This window comes from Lontra canadensis, unplaced genomic scaffold (assembly GCF_010015895.1).
Source record: "Lontra canadensis isolate GAN:19392208 unplaced genomic scaffold, GSC_riverotter_1.0 scaffold116, whole genome shotgun sequence".
Classification (NCBI taxonomy): domain Eukaryota; kingdom Metazoa; phylum Chordata; class Mammalia; order Carnivora; family Mustelidae; genus Lontra; species Lontra canadensis.
The window spans coordinates 3,444,155-3,470,482 of record NW_022631110.1 but is presented as its reverse complement, the minus strand read 5'-3'; the positions used below and the strand labels follow the sequence as shown (position 1 = coordinate 3,470,482).

General features: G+C 49.1%; 1 protein-coding gene across 10 annotated transcripts in view; it reads left to right on the top strand.

The window, feature by feature from the left end:
• The window catches only part of SH3KBP1 (SH3 domain containing kinase binding protein 1), a 335,619-nt gene that overhangs the window by 275,897 nt on the left and 33,394 nt on the right, over positions 1-26,328 (top strand). For 6 of the 10 annotated variants that reach the window (XM_032840765.1, XM_032840767.1, XM_032840759.1 and 3 more), the window contains 4 exons: positions 761-868; positions 11,178-11,229; positions 14,262-14,342; positions 17,071-17,230. In XM_032840765.1, coding sequence (XP_032696656.1) covers positions 761-868; positions 11,178-11,229; positions 14,262-14,342; positions 17,071-17,230 — 401 coding nt within the window. Of the gene's footprint in view, positions 1-760; positions 890-11,177; positions 11,230-14,261; positions 14,343-17,070; positions 17,231-26,328 lie in introns of all 10 variants that reach the window. The other 4 variants (XM_032840763.1, XM_032840758.1, XM_032840760.1 and 1 more) reach the window with 1 other exon arrangement.

The window sequence follows — 26,328 nt, the reverse complement described above, 5'->3', positions numbered from 1 at the left end:
ACTTCATCTCAGTAACCACTGTTGCGCTGGTAGTGGCCTCAAGGAAAGGGCCTCCCTCCATTCTCTCTAAAAGGGGTGTGGGACCAGGGCATCTGGGTGGCTCAGCCGGTTAAGCGTCTGCCTTCCAGATCTTGGAGTCCCAGGATCGAGCCCCACATGGGGCTTCCTGCTAAGCAGGGAGCCTGCTTCTCCCTGTGCCCCTCACCCTCCTTGTATTGTCTTGTTCTCTCTGTCTGTCTCTCTCTTAAATAAATACAATCTAGGACGCCTGGGTGGCTCAGTCATTAAGTGTCTGCCTTTGGCTCATTTCATGATCCTAGGGTCCTGGGATCCAGTCCTGCATCGGGCTTCCCGCTCTGTGGGGCGCCTGCTTCTCCCTCTCCCACTCCCCCTGCTTGTGCTCTCTCTCTCCCTGTGTCTCTCTCCGTGTAATAAATAAATAAAATCTTATAAATATATACATACATATGTACAATCTTTTAAAAAATAAAATAAGGGTGCCTGGGTGGCTCAGATGGTTAAACATCTGCCTTCAGCTCAGGTCATGATCCCAGGGTCCTGGGATGGAGCCCCGCATCGGGCTCCCTGCTCAGCGGGGAGCCTGCTTCTCCCTCTCCCTCTTCTCTCCTCCTGCTTGTACTCTTTCACTCTCTCTCCCTCAAATAAATAAATAAAATCTTTAAAATAAAATAAAAGGAGTGTGGGACCTCTCCAGAGGGTGCTTGCCCCATTTCTCACTGTCTGCTCTCCCGTTTCCTAGGACTGCATCGATGTGGGCTGGTGGGAAGGAGAGCTCAACGGCAGACGAGGAGTGTTCCCTGATAACTTCGTGAAGCTGCTTCCACCTGACTTTGAAAAGGAGGGCAATGTAAGTCTTCCTGGCCTTGAGGTCAGCGCTCCACATGCCATCAGTATGTGGCTCCCATGATGGGTCTCGGGAATCCCAGGGGACGGAATTTAGTGGGCCATTGAAGAGCTCTGGCATTTTAGTTCAGTGGACCAGCTTTTGGAGCCCTCTGCCTTTCGGTAGGCTGGGCACGAGTGTGAACGCATTCATTACCTTCCCCTAGCCTCAGTTTCCTCATCTGACAGCTGATCACGGTGATCCTTATTCTGGTGTTGCTACACGAATAAATAAGATAGTGTGTGTAAAGCCCTGGGTGTGGTGCCTGGAACATATAAGCACCCAAGTGGCAAGAACTCTCGGGCACTCCATTTGGTAAGCGGACTGCCTCCCTCCTCTGCGGGATGTCCTCGGAGGGGTGGGGAGCGGCCCAGTGCTGGCTGGGCAGGTGGCTGCAAAAAGCATGCTGTGAAGAGGAGGACACAGAGCGAGGCCACCGATGTTCTTACACTGTGTGTACACATGTGGCCTTGTATACACGCATTTGTCCATATGTGTGTTTGCTTACACCTCTGATCTGTTTTCTCTTTGTGGGGACCCGTTTTCCAATGCTGTGGTTTCAGTGAGCCAGCCCGTCTTTGCCTCACTCCAGGTGTACTGTCTCTCTGATGAGGATGGAACAAGAAATTTTGGAAAAGTTAGAAGCACGTTGTATCATAAGGGGGCAACAATTGGTCTTTCCCATTCTGCTCTGTACCTCAGAGCTGTTTGCTCAGGCTTTGCTTGACTTCTCCTTGCCTTTCTGGACTGGTTCCTGTTTACGCCTGCTGGGGCACTGCTACTAGACCATGAACCTAGCCTTGACCCATGACCATTCCAGTAGAGTTGGAGTTTATGAAGGGTTATCCACACTGGTGGATCGGTTGCTAAGGATACTGAACAGCATCGATGGTGTACGTACTGCTTTGATGAATGAATGTGTTGATTCTAGAAGCTGCGGTGTTGGGACCCACCAAGGTCATGCCCTGCCGATCTTCAGATTGGTGTGAAGCCTAGGGCCACCCCCTTAGGCTTTAGGATAGCTTGCTTTACTGTATGGTTCAGTGGAAGAGTATTCTGCTCCACACGTGTTATTCTCTCCTGGACCTGAGTTTGGGGTTCAGAGAATCTGGATTCTGCTTCCTGGTGTTTTCTGTATCCCTGACTCTTAGTGCTGGTCCACGGGCCACACTGTACATTACCTGGAGCTTGTTGGAAATACTCAGGCCCCACCTGCGACCTGGGCCTCACAACCTGCATGTAACAAGACCCTCCAGCAAACCGTTTCCACATTACAGCTTGGGAAGTGCCGCTATAGAAGCAGGTATCTGTCTGAGTGATGACAGCTCCACCTTCCAGTTCCTGACTATATCGGAGGAGGGGAATAAATTCCTAGAACAGAGAAGGGTTCTCCGTTCAAGAAAAAATTTCCAGTAAACAAAATCACTGGAGCCATTTTTATTGGCAGGTCAAGGTGTGGTGGGTTATCAGTGGACAGAATCCACCCCCGAGAAAAACAGATGCCAACGTTTAGTACCGACGGGATAGTAAACATCTTGAAGTGAGAGGACACAGGCGTGAGGTGTGGCAGCCGTGTAGAGAGCAGAGTGCTCGTGACTCCAGGCCACAGCATCAGCTGGACCCGGGCCTGACCGTGGCCCTGTCACTTGTTCTGTTCAAGGTCACCTTCACAGGATGTGTCTCAGCCTCAGTATCTTCATCTACAGAACTGTAAGAAGAAGTGTACCTACCCTGTTGAACTGTGGAGAAAACAGGAATTCTTTAGCCTGGCGCCTGGTGCTTGGTAAAGGCTCCACACAGGTCAACTCTTCCCGTTTTTTTAATTACCGTTCGCTCGAGTGTGGGAAGGCCTCAGCGGAAACTGGGCCGTGATGTTAGACGTCGAACTCTGGTTCATCTTGTTTCAGCCGGTCAGATCAACGCAGTTATCCTGATGTCTTTATGAGCTCCCCTGGGAATCCAAGTGCATCTGAGAACTTTGAGGCTAGCCTTCAAAAAGAAATCTAGTACTTTAAAAAATACATTTGTAGAGACAGGCGAACACAGAATGGCATAATCTTTATGTTGCTTCTCATATTTTTTTCGCGATCTGCTGCCTGGCAATTTTGTTTTATGTTTATTTCTTCATCCACCATGTGCGTAGTGGGTCCCTCCTCTCGGGCTGGCCGCCGTGCTGGCTGATGGGAAGGGAGGAGGGCACGCGGCTGCTATCCTCGTGGGCTTAGCGTCAGGCAGCAGGTCTGATGTTGGGGGCCATAGAGACCTGCTGGACCTTTCCAAAAGGACACTGAGGGTGGGCCTCTTCCAAGGAGTGGAGGGGAGAGGCCCGTCCAGACTGCCCGTCTGACCCTTCTCACCAATCTTTGCAAGCCTGGTAAAAAAGTATTCACGTCCTGAAGCATTCAGATGCCAAGACCTTCCTGGTGACTCCTTTCCCTGTGGCCAGGGAATCGTAGTGAGCATGCTGTCCTGCTGGCCGTTTGCCACCTTGCTGGTTCTGCGGGAGATACTGTGATTTTGAAGGCTGAGGTAAAATCTGGAGAATTCTTTTAACAAATGGGCCAAGTCTTTGGTTGCCTCTACTGTGGCCCCTTGCTTTCTAGTTCCTAGTCATATTTTACTAGGGTAGTAATGGCACCAGGTGAGAGTGATTCCATGGCATACCCTTCTAGAAGCTCTGCTCTGTTACATAAGGTATTAAGGGAAGGCTTCCGCTGAGAGTGTGGAGTTGTCAGTGAGGAGTGGACTCAACTTGCTCGTTGAGGTGTGCACGCTCTTTGGGGGCTCTGTGGGCATCTTGCGAACCTGGGCAAGCAGTCACCCTCTCTTTGATAGGTCTCTTAACCACATCCCTAAGAAGAAGATGACTCGGCTGAGGGAAACAATAGTCAAACCTGTCAGACAAAGTAATACCCACAGCTGAGGAGTGGTTGTATAATGTGACATTCAGCTTTTAGAACATGTGAAGTATGACATCCTTTTCTTCCCCCCCCCACCTCAGCCCACAAAACCAGCCAACCAGCTTTGCACTGGCCGCTCTAGCAGCCTTTACCGCGGCGTGCAGAGGATTGGCGAGCTGGTGACAGCGTGGCGGGAGCTGGGGCTGTTGTTTGCTGAGTTGGCTGTGTGAAGATGATTAGAATCATTAGCACAAATGCACTGTGTGAATGACAGAGTCTGCCACCAGTTTCAGCACATGTCATCTTGTCTTGCCAGTGGCTGGGGCTGCAACCATTCACCCAGAAAAGAGGACGGGCTGGGGTGATTAGGGTAGACAGCAGCAAAGAGCATTTACTCGGTGGCAGACCTCTTGAGACCTCAGTAGGCGTCACCAAAGCATTCTGAGGAGGCTGGCTCTTTTCTGCTGCGGCTCGGCTTGGTACGGACTCAGGTGGTTACCACAGAGCCTTCTGGAATTTCCTGGAGGGCTTTTGTTCAGAGTTCCCGGCAGATTCTCTCTCATTAGGTGATAAACGCTTTGGGGCTTTCTCTCAAGATGTTCCTGGCGGGGGGGGGGGGGAGAGCACCCTTTGGTCTCTTGGTGCATATTTTAGAGCAATTATGTAAGCTATTTATGAGAGAACCTAGATTTGATGGCTGGCTGTTTATTTTGAGACTTGACAGTAAAATTGAATATCAAAATGGAAAGATTAAATATTCTGAGAGCTCCAGTGAAGCGGTGCACAAGCTCTGTCATCATTATGGAAGGAAAATGGGGAACTTGAACTCTCAAGAACAGCAGAAAACTCACCGTCATTGAAAAAAATAGAATAGATATCCTGAACGATAATGTTCCTGAACAATTGCTTTTTAAGAAAAAGTCTCCAGCTCTAGAGCCGTGAAGAGAAACTGTTCAAATCACCCGAACAGGACGTTACTGTTCTAGGGTCCATTGACATGAAGGACCCTTCTGAGTTTGTAGACCACGTCAAGAACCAGCGCGTTGCCAAGGTTCCCCAGTGAACGTTCTACAGCAGAGGATCCGCCTCTCAGGTACACAGAAACTTTCCCTCAAAATTTTCTAAAGATGCCTGTGGCTGCGATGCAGGCTCACCTTTGCCAACTCGCAGAGACTTACCCAGCGAGCAGACTGCCAGCTTACTAATTGCAACAAGAACTGAAATGTCAGCCAGTCTGGAACACATGGGTCTGCCTGCCCAGGGCGTTCGCTCCCTGCGGGCCGGGTTTTTTAGAAGCCAGATTTCACAGGAAACCACATTTATTTGGTGCTTTCTGCAAGAGCTGGTGGCCCTCACCACGGGTCCTGCAGGTCTCGCTGGAGGGCCCCCTTATGCACCAGAGGGTGGGGCGCGCCCGGGGAGCTGTGTGTTGAACTCAGCTCATCCCAGAGGCTGCTGGTGAGCACATGGCACCCTCGACCTCAGCAACTCTCCACGGCTCTCGGGGTTCACAGCTGACCGGACCCTTCCTGTTCATTGTCCATCTCCAGGCACGCTGTGCGATCTAGTATGTTCCCCACTTTCTCAGTTATGGTCAAGTGCCGACCTTAAGATCGCTAAGCAGTTTTGTCCAGACTTTCACAGGAAAGGAAGACTTGCTGGATTCCCACAATGGCTAGTCTGCTGGAGGGGGATTTTGCCAGTGTAGCTGTGACTACATTCTCTTTACCACCTTCCTAGGAGGCCCCTTACCTTAGCCCCCATGGTCTGACAACCCAGTTTATAAAACCGACTCAACCCAAATTTTCTCTTTTCATAGCCATGTCCTTCAGCCTTTTGAGAACCAGTACTTCTAGTTTCTAAAGATGTCCAATGAATTATTTCCCCCAAATGGTCTTCCAAAGAGAAACAAATATGTGCTTCCAATTATCACCATTGTGAAAAAAAATTCACCTACAACCTTGTCTTTACGTGTAGTTTTCTGGGTAATTTCACCTGCAGAGATGGGGACCATGAAGGCACTAATGTCACCCAAGCATAACCTAATGGTGGAGCCCTAACTGAGCTTCCCCGAAGTAGCCTGGATGGCCCCCTTCTCCCTTCTCTGCTGATACTTACAGCCTGTACTCGCTCAGTTGAGCCCCTCATTCAGTTGTACACTTGCCTGGTGTGCTTCTCTGTCACTGCTCTGCCGGAGCGGTCATCTCTTTGAAGGCAGAGCTCGTGCCCCAAGCCTCTCCTCCATGGGGCCCAGAAGTATGTGTCTTAGTTCAGACTGCTGGAACAGAATACCATAGACTGGGTGGTTTATAAACAATAGGGCTTTATTTCTCACAATCCGGATGCTGAGAAGTCTAAGGTCAAGGTGCCAACAGAAGTAACATCTAGTGAGGGTCCACTTCCTGGTTCATAGATGACTGTCTTCTCGCTGTGCCCGCACATGGCAGAAGAGGTAGGGGAGCTCTCTGGGGTCTCTTCTGTAAGGACACTGATCCCGTCTTTCAGGGTGCCACCCTCATGACCCGGTCACCCCCTTAAATGCAACACCTCAACATACCCCACATTGAAGATTAGGTTTCACTACAGGAATTTGGGGTCCATTCAGTGGACAAACATTCAGCCCATAGCAGCATGCTCAGTACAGGGTTGGCTCTCAAGATTGGCTTGGTAACCATGTGTACCTTCCCTTCCTTCGACCCCTCCCCTCCTACTTAACTACTCTCTCCTGCACTAGCCTGAAAGAGGAAGGGGAGGCAGGGAGAAGCCAGGTCCCTTGTCAAACTCCTCCTCCCAGACATAGTGGAGCTCGGGTCTTTCTATCTGGATGTGAGGTCTGGGCATGGAGTTCAGGCTTCACTTTTGCAGTGGGTGGAGGGAGCAGAGGCATGAGCTAAGGGGGTAAAGTGTGAGAGCATCTTGGGGAGAAGCCAAATATCAAAGCCTGCATGATTCCCCAATAGGCTAGCATTCTAGATGGGCCCAGCCAAGAGGGAGACCAGGGATGCAGGCCACCGGGCCAAAGGTTAAGGAGAGGAAACTCAAGAGAGACCCTGCTGAGAGCAGGTTTTTGTGGTGGCCCCTGGGGACCTCCTGTGCTAGGGACTCTGTAGGGTGCAGAGGGGCCCTTGCTGTAATCACAGGGAACCAACGAGCAGAGTAGAGGCCTTCATGTGTTTCTAGAGCTGTGAGGGATATCCTGGTCAGGAACTGTCCATTTTTGTTCCCTCTCCAGCTTCACACAGACACCTCTAGAGAACTTAGCTGGATACCTGGAGGAGGGCTTCCCAAGGCTGAAAATCAAGCCAGGGTTTGCTTCCCTCTAGCAAAGTGCCCCCCTCAAGAGTACCTGGCCGTCAGGAGTGCGCTCCTCTGGTTATTTTCAACAAACCACATGTGTGGGGCCAGAACTCTGAAGGCAAGAGGCCCAGTGGCAAATCAGAATTCCTGCCAGGGAGGCCGGTTGAGCCAGCTGATGAGCTCTTTGCCTGGGACTGGCCAGGCTTGCCAAACACAAGGCAGAGTCAGCTCAGAAATCCATCAGCAGGAAGTAAGACTTGCCTTCCTGCTGTCTTCACTCCAGAACATTCAGATCTATTTCCTTCCTGGTAATAATGGTAAGAAATCAGATCTAGTTAACGTATCCTTTGAAGGATGGTGTTTGCTTAGTGTCCAAGCCAATGGCTCGACATTGGCAGACGCACACGCAGGCACACACAGGCCTGTACACCCTGTGTATGGGAAGACCGCAGAACGCATTCTGCTCTCCTAGAAATCAGAAAATGTTGGCTCATTGATTTTGTTAGGAACATTTTCATGCTGACTCTTAATGAATTGCCATGGTCTGGACATTGAGGGATATGAGTTCTGGGCTCTCTTTGGCTCCTGCCCAGTGATTGACCCAGCCCCTCTGGGCCTCAGTCTCCCCAGTGTAGAGGGGACCCTGTGATCGTTCATAGCTCTAATATCCTCTGTCTCTAGCATTGATCTACAAATCGAGCAGGCTGAAGCCATCTGAATTTGGATCAGGAGTGTTATATTTCCTCTATGGAGGGAGGGATAAAGAGAAGAAATAGAACAAGTGCCTCTAAAAATTCATGACTTAAAATACTCGCTTGGGTTGAAAGGGTGTTTCTGACTGCACACCTGTGGCACCGGCTAATGCCAGTCAACTCAGCAGAGCACGCGCTGGGCTACTGCTTAACCTGGAGGTCCCCTCCGTGCTATTTCCTTCTTCTGGTCACAGTCGGACATTTTGGGGAAAACCGACTAAGCGACGTGCTTACGTCTTTTGATTTAAGAATCATGAATGCCTGTGCTGAAGTCTTTCCTGTCACGTTTTGCTACAGATTTTCCCAGCCTGCCTTCTCAGTTCTCACTGCCCCGTCTTCCTGTTGCATTTAAAGAGGAAAATCCTTGTAGGCTCCTGTGCAGTCATCTGTTAATCACTTGGGGGACAGTCTGGAGCTGCCCCTGAACCCAGGCCCCAGTTTTTGTTTAGAATTACCTTCAAAGACCTCTTCTTTGAAAACATGGCATCATTTTTCCTCTAAGGAGGCAGGAAGGCTAAGTCTGAGGGCATCATCGAGTGAAGTCAGTCAAAGAAAAAAAACAAACCAAGAAACGTAGGACAGCCTGTAAACCCATTCTGCTCATAAGCACAGCTGGCCCACAGCCAGCACGGATCAAACCTGGTGGGTACCAGGCACACAGTCATAGACTGTGCCCTTCTTTCAGAACTGGCCCCACTTGCCTTTACTACCGCCAGGGCCCCTCACGACCCCTCACACCTCTGCCTCCTGCCTCCGCCACTGTCAAGCCCACACTTCCCATGACCACACTTGTCACACTCAGTATCTTAGCCTAATGCTTCCTGTGCTCTCTCTTGGTGCCACTCTGCCCTGTCCCAGTCACATTCTGTGTGTCTGCTCCATGTCCAATCTGACAACACTGAGGGATTTTTTTTTTCTTTGCACAGTAATCTTGGAAAACATGATGACTTGTAATTGTCTCTTTTTTTTTTTTTTAATTTGGGGTCCTGTGGTTTGAAGCAAGGTCGCTGGGGTAACAGCCTCTGCAAGAGGAGGCTCATGTGAAATTGGTTATAAAATGTTTCAAAGGAGCAGGAAGCGAGCAAGACATTCACAGGGTAGGCATCGCTGGGGCTTGGCCAGGAAGAAGTAGGCCACAGGGCGCTGTCTGTGAATCAGAACTTACTCTGATCCTGGAGTAAAGGAAGGTTAGTTGGCAGAGTTTCAACAATAACTTCATTAGGTAAACACACATCTGTCCCCAGCTAATTTGTACAAGGATAGAAAAGGGAGGCAGAAGAAGGAAGAGGCTGGAGTGGAGAGCTAGAAGGGGCTGGCAGATGGGAAAGGGCCTTCCGCCAGCGGGACAGCCTGTGTGCAGGGCGAGGGGGCCCTTAGAGCATTTTTCTGTCTCTTTTTTAGAATGACGTTAGCCAGTACTCATATAGGCAGCACCGAAACATATTAAGAAGGAAACACACACACCCACACATGCCCATAATCCTCTACTAGTCAGGTATCACGCTATAAATTGGTTCCTTTCCAGTCTTTTTCTCTTTCTGTATATTTTGTAACGTAATTGATCTGAGCTCATATTGTAGCTGCAGCATAATACCCATATTTTCTTCCCCCTAACTTTCACATGATACAGTTCCCTGTGCTTTTGTGTATACTGTGTGTCGCATATGGCCGTGTTGTGGGCTGTCTTGTGGATGCCCTCTGGCAAGGCGGGTCCTTCGCAGTGGCTCAGAGCAGACCTGTGGGTCAGACAGCACAGGGCTGGCTCCCAGCCCCCATGCTATTTAATAGCATGGGGACTTGGGGAGTGGCTTCATCTCTTTAAGCCTCAATCACTTCATCTGCAAAATGGGCATACTAAAACCACTACTTAAAGTCTTGTCATGAAGATTCAGCAGGGCAGTGCTTACTGACTCCCTGTGCCTGTGAAACTACCTCCTCTCAAGAGGGAGGTAATACCATTGCCATTTTCCATATGAGAAGCTTTAGCTAGGTCAGTTCACCTGCCCCGTGTCCATGGCTGAGATTTGAAAGAGCCAGCATTTGTCATCAGTCGGGCTCTGAAACCCCACGTCTTGGCCACCACGCTGCACTACTTCCTCCAGGTAATGGCCACATCAGCCAGCTACTGAAGAGCAGAGGTGACATGTCACAGAATCCAGAGCCTTCCTGTTGTGATGCCTCCTGAGAAAGTTCTTCACGGGTCTCCTATTCTCCGGGTTTTACTCGAAATCATTTCCTTCTTCGTGCTAGTACCGTAGCAGGCCCCGGTGGGCCCCAGAGGGTAGGGGCTGGGGACTGCAGGGTGCTTTGGCTGGTCCTTGTGGTGATGTCAGAGTGGTACGGTTTCAGAGTGCAGGAGAGACTCTCTAGAGCTGTTGAAAAAGTCACTGGTGTGTAAGGCCCAGAGAGGGTCGGGGGAGAAGTATCAGCGGCAATGTGGATTCAATTCTCAAATCCTCTGGTTTCTATCTTTCCTTAATGACTTTGATATTGAGAAGGTTTTCTCCTCGCCTCTGGCTCCCCTCTCCAAGTATGGTGTCCAAGAGTTGTGCCCTGGCTGGATTCTTGGCCCCCGAATCACTTGCCAAGTGCAGCCTGACCCTCTTCCTCCTACAGTCAATCCTGGGTGAGCAAGGAGAGGCCCTGGAACGGGTTCAGGGGCGGATGCCACCGACTGCATCGCTGCCTCGTCACCTACTGAATGACAGGTTGTGAGAGAAAAACAGACCACAGCCAATATGCAAAAAAAAAAAAAGCTCCATTACACTTTCCAGGGTACACCTGGTCTGGGGGGGCCTCACAACTGGCCTGCCAGCCTTGGGGTCAGAAGGGCTGAAGGTTTAGAACCCACTGACTCCCAGCCACAGCAGCCCCTTGGCCTGCTTTTGGTGAAGGTCCCCTGTCCAGAGCAGATCTGACTTCATGCTGTCCCAGGGACTCTCCCGAGTCACTTCGTTATTCAGCAGATTAAATCTTAATTGCAAATGCAGTTTCAGTGTAGGAGTACCATTGTGCTTGCTGGTTGCAGGCCATTTTTGCTGAGCCGTGCTTTTCCAGAAGGCTGTTACAAATTTAGAAAGGGGGAAATGGTATTTCATTGGTCCATCAAAGTTTTGTTTTGCAGACTGAATTTATTTTAGTGTTGGTTTAAAGGTGCCAAAACCTGACATCCCTGGAGAGAGATTTGCTCAATTTTTTGGAGAGTTCCTCTGGACTGTCCAAACTACATCTAGAAAACAATGTCTTTGATCCTTATGTGACAGGCCAACAATCTCATTGGCTTGCCAACAATCTCATGTGTTATCGTTTTCACTCATTTTTCAGAGACCCAAGAAGCCGCCGCCTCCGTCCGCTCCTGTCATCAAGCAAGGGGCAGGTAATGTGCTTCCGTTCTGGACACAGCGTGTGACTTTCTGTATTTACAGCACCCTCGGGAGAGCTCAAGGTTCTTAGATTCAAATGCCACAGATCACCAAATTGGGAACTTACCACTTGGTCTCAGCAGGCAGATTTTAAATCTGTTGCTGCTTCTCCTAAAAATTAAACATACCATTAAAATGTATCCCTGGTACAGCAAAAAAAAAAGAAAAAAAAAATCTAGCCTCCCAAGTTGAATGACCAGAAAGACTGCTCTGGAGTAAACCAGTTTTTTTTTACACTGTTGTTTTTGTTTTTGGTTTTGGTTTTTGTTTTTTCTCATCAACTGCTTTTAAGGAAAGAAGAACTGAATTGTCCTGCTTTGCCCGCGCCCACCTCATCTCGAGGGTCAGCTCAGGGAGGATTGCTTCCACGGGTCATAGCCTCACCACGCATGTACAGTGGGGCTAAATTTTTAACCAAAAAAAAAAAAATGCGTGGTTAACCAAAATTTGTACTTACTTCACATACCCCCCCCCCACAAAAAAATGTTCTTCTGGCAATAAATATCTTTCCTCATGAGACTCTTTTCATCTTAAAAAGAGTCCAATTCACTTTTTCTGTGTAGTTCAGACATTAAGGTTGAATAACATAGGAAGACATGACATGATTGGACGTTTGGTAACTCATTGCGCACAGGGTTCTCATACGTAGAAAAGATCATTCATATTTCCCCATTGAACTCTCCTTTATAATTGTTAAGAACTAATTACGGGGAGAAATTCCTCCATGAATAACTAGTTAAGTGGCATTTTAAAAAATTAACAACTTAAACAGAAGAAGAGTAGGGGTATTTTTAGTACCACACATTAATAACTGTGATATTTCTATAGCATTTAAAGTATGAATAAAATTCCAGATTGGTTTATTCACAAATTTATTAATGAGTGATTTTTTAAGGCCTTTTGGCCCACCGAGTTTGGGGGGGTAATCAGCTTGACCCCAAATTCCTTTACCATTCCCTTTAGGATAGTTGAGAATTAGTGAGCTTATGCCCTGAAATGAGGTGTTAATTACGCCTCTTGCTCCGCCCCCCCCACATGGTAGTTTGCATTGAGCAGTTTAATTTTGCCACCTAGTGGTTCACACCGGATCAATATTTTGTTGTGCTGAAATTAAAGCTGGCTCTTGTTTTGCTTTTCTCTGACGACCCTTTTCCTCGAGGCTTTGGTGATGGATTATAGACCAAGGAGATAAGTTGAGTGGCCCAAGGCTCAAGGAGCCTAGAATGTAACTAGGATTGGGTTCTTCATGGCAGTAGGATCGTCTGTTCCTCCTGTATCTCTAGGAATAACAAACATCTTCGTTATCATTAGAAGCCTAGATTGTAGCACAATAGGCAAATTCTTTTCCTTTTAAAGCAGTTTTATGTAAGGTTATGCTGGATCTCTGTGGGACAAAGCAAGATGGCATTTGATTTTCCTAGATTCCTACTGCTCATCTATTTTTTTAATAATTTTTATGATGTTATAGTTTTTGATGTAGAGTTCCATGATTCATTGTTTGTGTATAACACCCAGTGCTCCATGCAATCCTTGCCCTCCTTAATTTATCCTGCTGAATGATCCTGGGAATTGCTTTGTGACAGGGAGGTAGATATTTATATTTTCCTTATCATCAGCTTTGACCAAAAAACCCCAGAAAAGTATGGAATTGACAGAAATTAGATACAGTGTTTAATTTGTAATGAGTCATTAAGGAGATTTCGGTAAAGTGTGTTCAGTGGATTTTTTTTTTTTTTCAGTTCCTTTGGCTTCTGATACTGTGTCACTGAGATTTTAGTTCCAGGTTCCCATCAGTAGGGATGGGCAGTAAGGAATTCACCGAGCACTCAAGCAAGTCTGAGGAGAACTTGTGATTGGTTTTATGCTTTAGCTGTTTTGCAAATGTGCTTATGCACCTGAGGCCACGGGCCCTGCTGAGGACCCCAGGTGAGGGAGCAGCTGCAGCCGGCGGAGCCCTGCAGGTATATTTGGGAAAATGTCATATGTAACATTTGAGGGATTCAGGCACAGATATACTGGACTGAAGGAAAACCACAGATCTTCTCTGCACATCCCTCTTCTTAAGAATAGGCTCTCGTTATTATCGCTGCATAACAAACCACCCCAAATCTGGTGGCGGAAAACAACGATCTTCTTATGCCCATGGCTTCTGGGATCAGGAATTTGAACAGGGTCTGGCCGGGACATCTGTCTCTCTGCTCCTTGGTATTTGGGACCTCAGCTGGGAACGCTGGGCCAGCGGAAGCTGGAGGACCCACTTTGGAGATGGCTGCTTTGCTGTCATGTCTGGCTGTTCTTGACAGGAATGGCTGGAGGGCTGGGCTCAGTGGCGGCATGTAGACCATGTCTACACATGGCTTCTTCAGTAGGCCTTAGGTTTGTGGACTTCTCACACGGACATTCAGTGTTCTAGCAAATAAAGCATACGCGACACAGTCTTTTATGACACAGCCTCGGAAATTATATGGTATCGTGTTGGCCCCTGGTTGAAGCAGTCACAAGCCTACCCACATTCCAGACAGGGGACATAGACCTCACCTCTTAATGGGAGGGGTAGCAAACGATGTGAGGCTACAACATAGGATCCAGATCCCTGTGAAATTTCTTTTTATTTGTAGAGCAATCACCAGTGACCCATTATTTGCATATTTTGATGATTGACTTGCCTATACATATTTTCCACCCACACCCAGTGATTTCCTGTGACTGCTTTGATGTCTAAGGAAGTCAGATTTAAATATCAGAAAATATTAATGGCATCCTTGTAAATTAAGGACATATAGGCAGGCAAACTTAATGACATAGGCCAGAAATGGCTTCTGCTGTTTTCTAAGCGGCTTATATTTGCCAGGTAACACCAGCGCTCAGCTTAGGGGGAGAAAAGTCTATTGACTTTGCTGTACCTGATAAATATTTAAAATGCTGGTGTGTCTAACAAATGGATAGAGAAAACATGTTCTGATCACTGTTATCCTTTCCCCCTTAGGTACCACTGAGAGAAAACATGAAATTAAAAAGATACCTCCTGAGAGACCAGAAACGCTTCCAAACAGAACAGATGAGAAAGGTATGAAATCAAGTCTTCACTGGTACTGCTCGAACAGCCGGAGACAAAGCCGTTGGTCAGGGGCTAGTCCAGATTACCCACAGAGTTTGTTTTTAGGGGGGAATATGGTGATTATGGTTTGATTTTGGTTGCTTTTAAATATCCCATTGCTAAGGAAATAGGAGAGAGGGTTATGTGGTGCTTTTTTGGGCCAGAATTCCTCACCAAATGAAAAACAACCAGACCAGTCTCTTAACACATCAGGGTTCTTCTATCCCAGTCTTCCTGCCATTGCCACCCTTCCTACACCAGCAGCATCTTGAAGCCAAGGTGCCGACTAGAAGTTTCCTGAGGCCCTGGATGTATCTACCAGAGTTTCCATCCTACCCTCTCCCATGCCTTGTGCCTCAGGGCACTTATTCCCTGTTGACCGGTGCCTGTGACTGAGAGACATTGCCATCAGGACAAATGAAAGCCGTCATCCTCGGTCACTGCCGGACTTTTGACTCTGGCTGCTATGTCACAGACACATGTCCTTGGTCAAGAATGCTAGGGGGGAGGGGCATGGCAAAACTGGGAGAAGCAGCTCAGGGCCCACAGTCCCCTGAAGGCGGTCAGGAAAGTCATCTGAAGGGGAGTAGCTTCCCGGGACTCACACAGTCAACGTTTACAAATGTTTTTGACTCCCTACTGTTCTGAGTACATCTCCCAGAGAAATCTGCATGCTGTGGAAGGACTCATTTTGTTAGGTGTCTAAGATTTGATTGATCACACATTTTATGGGGAAAGTGCTATGTTATTATTATGAACAGGAGGCAGAGCAAATTCCATTTTAAAAAGCAGTTATTTGGAAGTCACAAGAGAAATGCTGAATTAATGAATGTAATTATTTGGAGATACTCCTGGGTGGCCTCATGAAATTTTATTGTGAAGTTTCATATTTTTTTTTATCAGCCTGCCAAAAGTTTTGCCAACATTGCCAGCTCTTAAGAAGTTACATCTCTTTTCCTGCACAGTGAACACTTAAAATCTAAGTTGTGGAACCTCATTGAAAGGCACACAGGTCTGTGTCCCAGAGCGGTGAAAAAACAGCCATGTGTATATCATGCAAACAGCCCTTTGAGGAGAGTGTGTGCTGTGATATAACCGAACACTGCCCCCTGTCCACACGGAGGACACATGACTAGTTTCTGGCTGACAACCAGACTCCAACACAGGAACTTCCTGCTCTGTTCATGCTGACTGACATAAGGACTTGGCTTACATGTGAACAACTGCCCTAGTTGGCTGGCCAAGTGACCACACACTTCTGGTTCCTTCCACTCCTCTGATTCCTTGTTCAGTGCCACGGTGGGTCCGGAAGGCAGAAACCCTGGTCAGAACAACAGGGGAGCCAGAGAGCCAGCCCCACCCTGAGACTTGGCCTTCCCTGTGAGGTGGGCACAACCCCCCCATTTGCTCGGCACACGCCAGAGAGGCCGCCCCCCCAGTACATTCCAGCAGGAGGAGTCTCTGCTCCTTTGCATCTGAGCCAAGCCCTTCCTCCTCTGGTCCCCGTGGACAGTGAGTGAGCTCCCAGCGTTCCCGGATGGAGCGTATTCCCCTGCTGAAGTGCGGGGGTGAGCACAGTGGTGTCTGCATAGAAACTGGTGGGCTTTTTAATGCTTTGCCAATCAGCCTGGGCACCTGAGCGATATGAGTGTGTGTTTGCAAGCAGAACTGTTCAGAGTTCCAGCTTACGAGTGAACATAGGGAACCGGCCTGTCCTCCAGTGGGCAGTTCTTTGAAGTTCCATCTTTATAAAGAAGAACGTGGATGTGTGCTTTTTACGCCACACATGGGGCACGGCTAACTGGGGACAGAAAACATGAAGCTGTCAGTCACGCTGCTGCTTAGTTGGCCGCCAGATCTGACTTTAACTTCATTCTAATAGCTGACTCGAAAAACCCTTGGAAACCAAATACCTGTGAAACCCCAGTTTACCTTCCAAGTTCAAATTGTGCACAAAAAGAATCCAGAATTAATTCTTTGTTCCCAGAAATGCCCACCCCCCACAACTTACTGGCTCATGGCCCTTTACACAGGCTGACCTGAGAGGCATCAGGCCTCTTGCCTCCTCACACCCAGTAGGTCGTGTGGGTTCTTGACCAAACTCATCAACCATTTGCTGAGCACCTGCTATGCGCCAGGCATCAGGTCGGATCTAGAGAGACGACCAGACATGGGTGCCGCCCTGGGGGACTGGCGGCCTACAGGCTCTGCCAGGCATATACACACCCGGAAAGTAGCCAAGTGGAACCCATCTATGAAGGGCTGCCTTTCTGGGCTCAGATGAGGGAGTAAGAAAGTCTGCCTCTGAGGGTAGGTTCGGCTGTTGAGAGGGGAGTGTGACAGTGTCCTGGTTCAGCCAGGCCAATGAGTAGGCCTGAGAAAGGATCTGTGGGAGTTCACCATGGGTGGGCAGTGGCCGGAAGGGCCCTCCAGGCCAGCATGGGCAAAGGCCAACGGTGGGCTGCAGCTGTGGAGGGGATTTTCCTAACTTGACCCAAAAAATAAAGAAGGCTCTAAAAATACATGAATAAATACAAATTAAAAAAAAATAATGCTCTTCACCCTCCAACTTCACCTTTGCAAGTAGCCTCAGTGATTTTTTTTTTTAAATACAGGAAACGAGCAGTCTGCCCCTAAGTACTGTCACTTACGCTAGATCTCCCTGTCTTCTTTATGCTTTTTAAACAATGACTTAAAGAAAGACCAGAGAGAGAGCCAAAACTGGATTTACAGAAGCCCTCTGTTCCTGCCATACCGCCCAAAAAGCCGCGGCCACCCAAGACCAATTCTCTCAGCAGACCCGGTGCGCTGCCCCCCAGGAGGCCTGAACGACCAGTGGGTCCGCTGACCCACACCAGGTACTGCTCTGCTCTTGCCACGGGGGGCGGGTGAGGGTTGGCCCTGGGCCACAGGAGAGGGACCTCGAGTGCGGCCAGCTGAGGGAGAGGGGACGGAGCTGCCCTTCCACCTTTTAGCAAAGCTGTCTGAAGACTCCAGCTACTTCTGTTCTTGCTTCTTCTGTGCTTGGGCAGAAGTGGGTTTGAGGCCGGGATGCACAGTGCAGGTTTTAGGCTGAGCAGATGGGAATCAGGTATCCCACATGTAGACTGTGCTCACGCGGAGGGGTTTTCCCTGAGCTTCTTGAGGGTGTGCCAGCCGCCCTTCAGACTAGAAATGTGGGTATCACGACCGCCGTCATCCCTGGATGTCCCCCTGGCCTCGGGTGTGCACCACTCACTGGGAGCTCCATGCCCTGACCCTCTCCCTGCTCTGAGGTGCCTCTTGCCCCAGCCCCAGGCTCCCTTGGCCCTGGACTGTGCAGCCCTATTGTGGCACCAAGGACCCGTCATTGGCAAATATTGTGTACGTGTTTCCAAACTGTGAGACCCTCAAAGGCAAGGGACATGCTTTGTTCAGGCAGCGGTTCTGAGGTTTGCCTGGCACAACTCACATTTGTTCGCTGGCTGGCTGGGCACATAGGTCGGGAGTGGGGAGTCAGAGTTGGATATTGTGCTCCAGGGCCCGAGCTGCCCACCATGGAGCAAAGAAGTGTTGTGTTAGTTCCCCGAGTTAGCTGCCAGAACTTTCTCCTAGTACGTGTGTATTATGTGTGTTGGTGTCATACAGCAGAGCAAGCTGTTGGCCTGGAGGTCTTGCCATGTACCTGTCAGCACACAGTCACTCACCAGATTTTTGTTCTTTTGAGCCAAGTTTGCCTGGTGAGTCACATGGGGCTTCAGTGCCCTTGGGCTAGAGTCAGCAGGCTTCCTGGTTTGCATCTCATCTTGCTCATAGGTGGGCGGGCCTTGGCATGTCACTGCTCCTCTCCGAGACCTTACTTTTTCTGCCTATAAATTGGGGATGATAATGGAATGCAGACAAAAGGATGGAACACGACAGTCCCCAGGTGTGTAACCCCATGCTTATAAATCAACGTTAGTTCCATTGTCATTCTTACTTTTTTTAAGATTTAATTTTTAAGTAATCTCTACACCCAATGTGGGGCTCGTTTACTTCTTAGGAAACAAGGTTTAAGTCATGGTAAATACACGTGACATAAAATTGACCTCCATAGCCATTGGTCAGTGTGCAGTTCAGTGACATCAGGGACATCTGCATTGTGGGGCAAACACCCACATCCATCCACAGACCTCTTTTCATCTTGCAGAACTGAAACTCTGTACCCATTAAGCACCAACTCCCCTTCCCACTTGCCCAGCCCCCGCCAACCACCAGTGTACAGTTGACCTTCGAATACGCAGGGTAAGGGGTACTGACCCCCATGCAGTTGAAAATCTATGTACAACTGTGCCCCCGCAAAAGCTTCGCTGCTAATAGCCTACTGTTGACCAGAAGCTTTACCAATGTAAAGAGTCGATTAACACAGTTTATATGTTCTATGTATTATAGACTGTATTCTTACAATAAAGTCGGCTAGAGAAAAGAAAACATTATTAAGACAATCATAAGGAAGAGAAATTAGATTTTGCAGTACTGGCCTGTATTCATTGAAGAAAATCCACGTATAAGTGGACCCACACAGTTGAAACCCGTGTTGTTCAAGGACCAACTGTGCTTTCTACATCTGTGAATTTGATTCTTCTAGATGGCTCATGTAAGTGGAACCACATAGCATCTGTCTGACTGGCTGATTTCACTTACCCTGATGGCCCCAAGGTTCATCCACGTGGTAGCAGGACCCATTCACTCTTAATACAAACCCCGCTACCGCCCTTGCCCAGATGTAGGGGCAGGTAGCTCTGTGAGTGGCTGAGCCACATCAGAAGCTCCGCCGGCTGTGGTGGACGCACGATGGCCCAAGCGCGGGAGGCCAGCTCCCCAGCTGAACATGCAGCCAGTGACCTCAGTGTGGGCGGGCCCATCGGAGTGGCAGCTGGCTTGCCCGCATCATTCTATGAACAGCTCCCAAGGCCCAAACAGCTGCCCCCATGTGATGGCCCATGGGGAGACTCATGGGACCAGGGCCACTGTTGAGCGGGTCAGGCCCTACATGTCATGCCCTCTTCCGCCGACAGATAGAAGCCTGTGTGCATATGCGCGAGACAGGGCCATGTGACCGCCCCGGTGACCTCAGCCCAGGGCTCAGTAGCATGGCTGGCCCAGCAGCTAGCACTCCAGAAGAAAACAGTTACGTAAACCAAAGTGTTTCTGAAGAAAATATGAGCTACACAGAGAAACTGGAGAGCAAAGGTTGTGTATCTCTTTCTGGTGGGTGAAAGGGGAAGGGAAGGCACATTCTGCCAAATTCTGTTAGTCTTCCAGGGGCTACAGTCATTTCCCTGAAGTCAGTAACAATTTCCAGAATATTCCTGTTCTAATCTGATCTGAAGAGAAGTGCAATTCCAATGGCTTCTTTGCCTTCAAAGGTTGTTCTCAACCGTCTCATTGTGGGATAGGTACAGGCTTTGTGAGGCCCCAGTTGGACCTGAAGGCAAGGGGAAAGTGAATTGTAACTGGGACCTTCTGGACTCCCAGAAGCCCCCTTCGCATCTCTCCTCTGTCTTGCTGTTCTCCACCTCCAACTCTCCCATCATCCGCTTGTCCGTTAGAGGTATGGCTCGCTGGGGAAGACGCATGAGGAGGGCTGTGTATATAAGCCAGTGGGAAATATAACTGTTCTTCACCTGGGTGGTCTCCCACTTAGCCCATGGTGGCCCAGCCCTCAGGGCACACGGTTTGCAGAAACGGGACAAGGGAGGAGAGGCGCTGGCTTCCTTCCTGACAATCCTAGGAAGTGGCAGACGCAGGCAAGGCTGGGAGCATTTGGGAAACCAATACCTCCTTTGGCCGCTTGCTCAGCCGGCTGAAGGGAGCCCAGTGCCTACTCTAACATGGTGGTTAGAGCAGGCTGTCAATTTCGAGTGTGGTCAGAATCACCTGGAGACCATGTTCAAACAGATCGCTGGGCCTCGCCCACACTGTTGTGGACTTGGTAGTTCTCAGGTTGGACCTGGGAACTTACATTTCCATCAAGCTCCCAGGTTGTAATCTCCATGCTGCTGGCCTATGTCCACACTTCGAGAACCCCTGGTCTCGATTATCCCAAGTTTTTGACAGTGCCCTCCCCTTTCCTGGCTGCCTCTCATGCACCTATTAATGCTCCCCGATTTCAGAGCCCACTTAGCACACCCAGCTTCTGGAAGCCTTCCCTTATGTCTCAGGATTGCTCTGTCTTCCAAAAGCCTGACACCCCGTGTTTAGCCTAGTGTGGGGCCCCATGCTGTGCCACTTGGGATGCTCACACCCCCGGACTCCTTTACCAGATTTAAAGCAGATCAGGAGTGTGTTTTGTCATCTCCACATGCTCTACAGGGTTGAGCATATGGTAGTGGCTCATATAACACACTTGTTGAATGCCATGGTTCCTACAAAGGCAGGGAGTGCCAGTGCTGACATTTTGTTCACTTTTGCCTCTCTCGTCATCCTTCCCAGGCCCTGTACAAGCTCTGCACCATGTGGGTCCCATGTTCTGTACCTAGCGTGCCATGGATTCCAACATTACAAAATTGAAGAAGATCAATTTAAGAAGATCAATAGAAAGTCTTACTATTTCTCAGTGCCTCACGCATTTCATATTTTTTGCTAAGCAGTTACATTGGACAACCAGCCCTTATATCGGTCTATGAACTTGGTTTTGTTCCACCCAATTGGTTGAGGTAGGAATGTTAGCAGCGCTCAGACAGTTTTGCATCATGGGTCCTCCAAAGAGAAAGTATTATCTACTGTAGGAAGCCAAATCCTCTCTAGGATTTGCCTGACTGGATGGTGGACAGAGAATTGAACACATGGACACACGGTCATTATTTGTTCTCACCAGCCAGAAACCTCCTGCCAAATGTGGCTTCCAGGAGAGATTGGTTTCTTTCCATTTAAATAGGAAGTAGTATCTTTTAGAATGAAGAAATGCACAAGTTTAAGAAGGGGGGGTCGTTTTTGGATACATTTGCTTAACAGAAATGTATTGAGGGGCCACTGTGTGCAAGGCACTGTTCTGGATCTCTCTAATCCTGGGGCTCAGCCGCAGGTCGGTTTCCAGGAACCACATCTGGGAGAAGTAGAATGATGCCCTTGCACAGTTTTGTGTCCAGCCTGAGCAAGTGGAAGCATGCCATTAACATACTTACCCACTGGTAAGAATAGTCTTCCAATTTCCAAAAAGTAAGTTAAGATGGAATTATAACAGGGAAAAAAAAGACTGTTAAAAAAAATTAGTACCAGAGTTGATTTAAAAATTGAATGAGGGGAGTGCCTGGATGGTTCAGTCATTTAAGTGTCTGACTCTTGATTTCGACTCAGATCACAACCTTAGGGTCATGGGATCGAGCCCCACATCGAGATCGAGCCCCACTTCAAGCTCTGGCCCGGGCGTGGAGCCTGCTTAAGATACTCTCCGTCCCTCTGCTCCTTCCCCTGCCTCCCTATCTCTTAAAAAAAAAACTGAATGATGAGAGGAGATTCTACTAGGCCCTAAGTGCCTCCTTCATTTGAAGGTCTGCACCTTGGCTATGCGTTCATTATTACTTCCCAGTGTGTGAAGCCAGAGTGCTCATCTTGTCCAGCCCACTGTGCTTCCAAGGCGGTGGTGGTGGGACAAGCATTCTGTCCACCCATATTTTCACACTTGAGAAAATGGAGGCTCGAAAGTATAGAGCCTTCTCACTTGTTTTGATATTTGATCATAAAAATGTTTCAATCGACAGAACGTACCTAAACCTTTTTGCATGTGTGTATACACACATGAACATGTGATATTATATGTTCAGTAATGTGTATTATTGATTTAATAAACATGAGCCCTGTAAAAGGAGGTCCTGGAACTTGGGAGATAGTCCAAAAGAAAAAAAAGGAAAAAGAAAAATCCAAGAAAATGCTGGAGGGAAGCAGGTTGCTCTGAGCTCTAGTAATTGTATGCAGTGGGAGGCAGCGAGCCAGAAACCTGAGGGGCAGGACAGGTGTAGGACTTCAAAAGAATAAACCCAATAGGGAAAGAGGTAGAAGCAGGCTAGAGCAGGTCTGTTAATCCTCCCAAACATAAGTACCCCAATTTATAATATTTTTTTCATTTTCTTCCAAATAGCAGGAAAGCTGGAGCAGAACCTTTGTTCCGAGCTGCGGGGGAGTTTTGGCCGGTGTCTGCTCTCCCGTGGACAGCACGGAGCAGCATGTGCTCTCCAAGTAGAGGGGGCAGGGGACTGGCAGGGTGGGGCATGGCAGGGCCGGTGCTCCAGAGGCCCTGAGTAGTAGACAGGAGGTCTGGGCTGGAGGGGCAGGAAGTGAAGCCAAAAGGCATCAGGAGGAGGAGAGGTGAGCGAGCATGGAGTGGGAAAAGCTGATAGCCGGAAGAACAGATGTTGGTCAGAAAGGGGAGGTGTGTGCTCACAGCTTCAGAGGCGCAGTAGGTCTGAAGATGAACTTAACCACGGAGAGAGGGGCCACGAATCTGGGTGACTGAACGTGAATGAAGGTCATAAGTGAAGGGACCAGGGGAAGGCGGGGTTGGCATTGGTGGCTGTCATAGGCTCAGGAAGATGGGAAGAGCCAAAGTGAGGTGAGGCTGATGTTCTAGAAGCTGGTGTCCTCCCAGATAAACGTCGGAGTATTCTGGGAGTTGAAGACAGCCAGTGATTAGAAAGATTTCATGATCAGGGTGGTAGTTGGCCGTTCAGAGAGGAGGTGCTAGATGTGGAGGCATTGGTACCGTGGCTCAAGCATCCCGGAGGTCACCATGCGTTGACTTCAGATGTGGAAGCATGTGTCGGAGGAGGGATCTCGGTGAGAAGGTGGGCATTTGGGTCTCAGACACCAGGCTGTGTGCAGGAGACCTGGTGACTTCCCAGACTTGTGCCACTCAATAGACGGCTATCGCTTTAAATGTCAACCCATGAGGTACTTTTCCTGGGAAGGGTTGGAGGCTCCACCACAGAAACTGAAACGCCATATCCAGTGGGAAGGACAGTGGAACTGCAAGGCTTTTACTTGTAATGAAGATGGAAGATGGATTTCAGAGACACACCAGGAGATAAGAGGCTGCGGAGCTCTGAGACATTTGAGCTGGAGGCAAAGATTAAGTAAACATTTATATGCCAAACATCAACTCGGTGCTTAGGGAAGAGCAGATGTCTCTCTTGAGACCAATTTACCCACACGGAAGTTCATTTTTCTTTAGATTTACACAGGCAGCCGGGCTGCTCCAGCCCCTGGGGTTACAACTGAACAGGAAATAAGCTTCCCGGGTCTCAATGGCTCTGTGAGGGGTGTTGGCCCCTCCCCCGCTCCCCCACCTCTTCACTCTTACTAGGTATAAACCAATCCACCAATGGATCAAAAAGGAGGAAGAGAAAGGTAGCTAGTGCAAGCGTTTGGGGTGCTTAAGCATTTGGGTGCTTTGGCCATCATTTTGAGTTTGGACTACTCAAGTATTCAAAATGCCTTTCAAACAGTCTTAGTGGTGCATCATGTGGTGTTTGAGTGTTTCCCTTCTTTTCCCCAAATCAAGACCCAGCCATGTCTTTGGAGAATTGAAGAGAGAGGTCTTGGCTGGTAGTTACAGAGGTGCGTGCCATTGGCTCATGGATGGTAATTCCAAGTGCGGGATGGTCCCTCCAGGAGATTACAGAGGGAGAAGAGGAGAGAGTGGAGCCAATATTTTTTATAGGGTGGAGGAAGAATGAGGAGCCTTCAAAAAGGGTAGATGGTGTAGGATGTCATGGAATCCAGAAGAAAGGAATATGGAGCAACTGGAGATGGGTGGGTCTCACACCTGAGTGTGTACTAGAATCACCTGGAAGCTGGTTAAAACATAGTTCGCTATTCCCTAAAGTGTCCAGTTCACTAGATCTGGGTGAAGGCCTGAAAACCTGCATTTCTAGCAAGCTCCCAGTGCTGCTGCTGCTGCTGGAGGTTAGCTGACCACCCTGTGAGAACCCCACCATGGGTACAACCGGGAGACTGAAGGGCATCCACGAGCTTTGGTCACTAGTGTTGGCCCTGGCACTCCCAGTCCAGGAGTTATACAGTGGTTGGTAGCCAGAGACAGAGCTGGCACGAACTGAAGAGAGAATGGGCAGGTGGCCAAGCTTATGTAGACTTGGCTTGTGAGAAACTTGGCTATGGAAAAAAGATGAAAAGTGGGAACTTGTAGATGGATGCAGTGATGAGAGAGGTGTGTGTGTGTGTGTGTGTGTGTGTGTGTGTGTGTGACCATCCATTACAGATATTCATCAAGTACCTATATTTCTGGCCGGGCCTTCTGCTAGGGGGTAGTTACCCGTGGTAACCAGGCTAGGCGTGGCTCCTGCCCACCCATTGCTTTGGAGCTGGCACAGCAGGACGGACAGCCCACTCCTCTACTTCCCTACCTGGTGACTTCGGGCAAGGTGTGCACCTCTCTGCATCTCGGTTTCTGAGTGGTAGAGTGAGGCCCGCCTTGCCCAGGTGTGCAAATTTAAACAAGCTGCCGCACTTCAGGCCCCTGACTCTTTGCCTGGCGTTTGAGAGGCAAATCCATGTATGCTTCTCTTCCTCCCTTGAGATGCTCCCTGGGTGACCTCGGTGGGAGAGGGCCTTCCACGTGGTGACAGGCAGGTCATGTGCTATAGCCCTGAGGGAGGAAGGAAACATGGACACTCTCGGACAGCACCTCAAGAGGTCTCTAGGGTGCGGAAGCATGAGCAACCTCCCCCAGAAGCAGCTAGAGATTCAGGGAAGGCCATGACTGAGGGAGGGGAAGATAATTTATAGACCAGAGGACTCCCATAGGGCACAGGGGATAAGACCTTTCACACTGTAGGGATGTCTGCAGTCTTTGCTGACCTCATTTCATGTGTATGTCTACCCTTCTCTCTTCCTTCCACCCACCCCTAAAATGAATTTTCTTTCTTGCTGTGAGAACCAACAGTAATGATGGGGTTTTAGCCCCAGCCCAGAGGCCTTGGGCCTTGACGCACACTGATGGTTCTGCCAGTGATGGTCCAGATCAGGCAAGGGACCAGTGGGAGACCAAATGCCTCACACGGGCCCAGTACTGGTTGGGTCATACAATGCTTTCTTCCATGGGCTATTTCTTTGAACACATTCCCTCAAGCAGCACCTCACAAACTTTTCTGAGTTGGGTGAAGATGAGTTCCCCTTCTTCTTGGCATCTTTAAAGCCCCTTGCCCCTCTGAGATGCCCAGCTGTGGGTTTGCAGATGAGGGCTGCTAGGTGCTCCTCCTTTTGCCTTTCGGGAGTTGTGGGTTTGTGCTCTGGATGGGCTCAGGAGAGAGGCCTGTTCCCACACACACACTTGCAGAGTCTGCACAGAGTGCAGAAATTTGGAGGCAAATTAAGTGGGCAATGTCCCATCACCTTCCACGGCGTCTTCACCACCTATAAATAGCCAAGCTTGTTTGTACGCATCCAAACAAGGACGCAGTGCAAGGGGAGAGCTGCCAGCAAAACTGCTCTGGTTCCAGTCAAAAGTGCTGGTGATTCCTGGGATGTCTTTGGCCGCCGGGTGGGTATGTAGGGACCCACAGATATCAGCAGCACCTTTGGACCCTTATTTCCCAGAAAGCGGAGGGCGCCTCCTCCTGCCCTCCCTCTGATGATTGAAGGAAACTGGGCTTACCGCTGTTACAATTTTGTCCTTTCCCAACAGAAGGATTCTACCTCCCCAGGGGAGTGACATCCCAGGGCGGAACTCTCCTAAAGGACTGGCTTCACATCTGCTACCTTTACAGATGGGTAGAGTCCTCTTACAGTTGCTTATTGGAGACAGGAGAGAATCTCTAGAAGCATAAAGCATGTGTATGCAGACACGCATTTGTTTATTGCCATCCCAAGTGTGGTGGGCAAAGATCGGACCGGATGTCAAGAAGCATCCATCTGGTTTCAGCTCTGCCACTAATTAGCTGTGTGGCCTCGGGCACCTAACTGCTGTCCTTGGAGCAAAGAC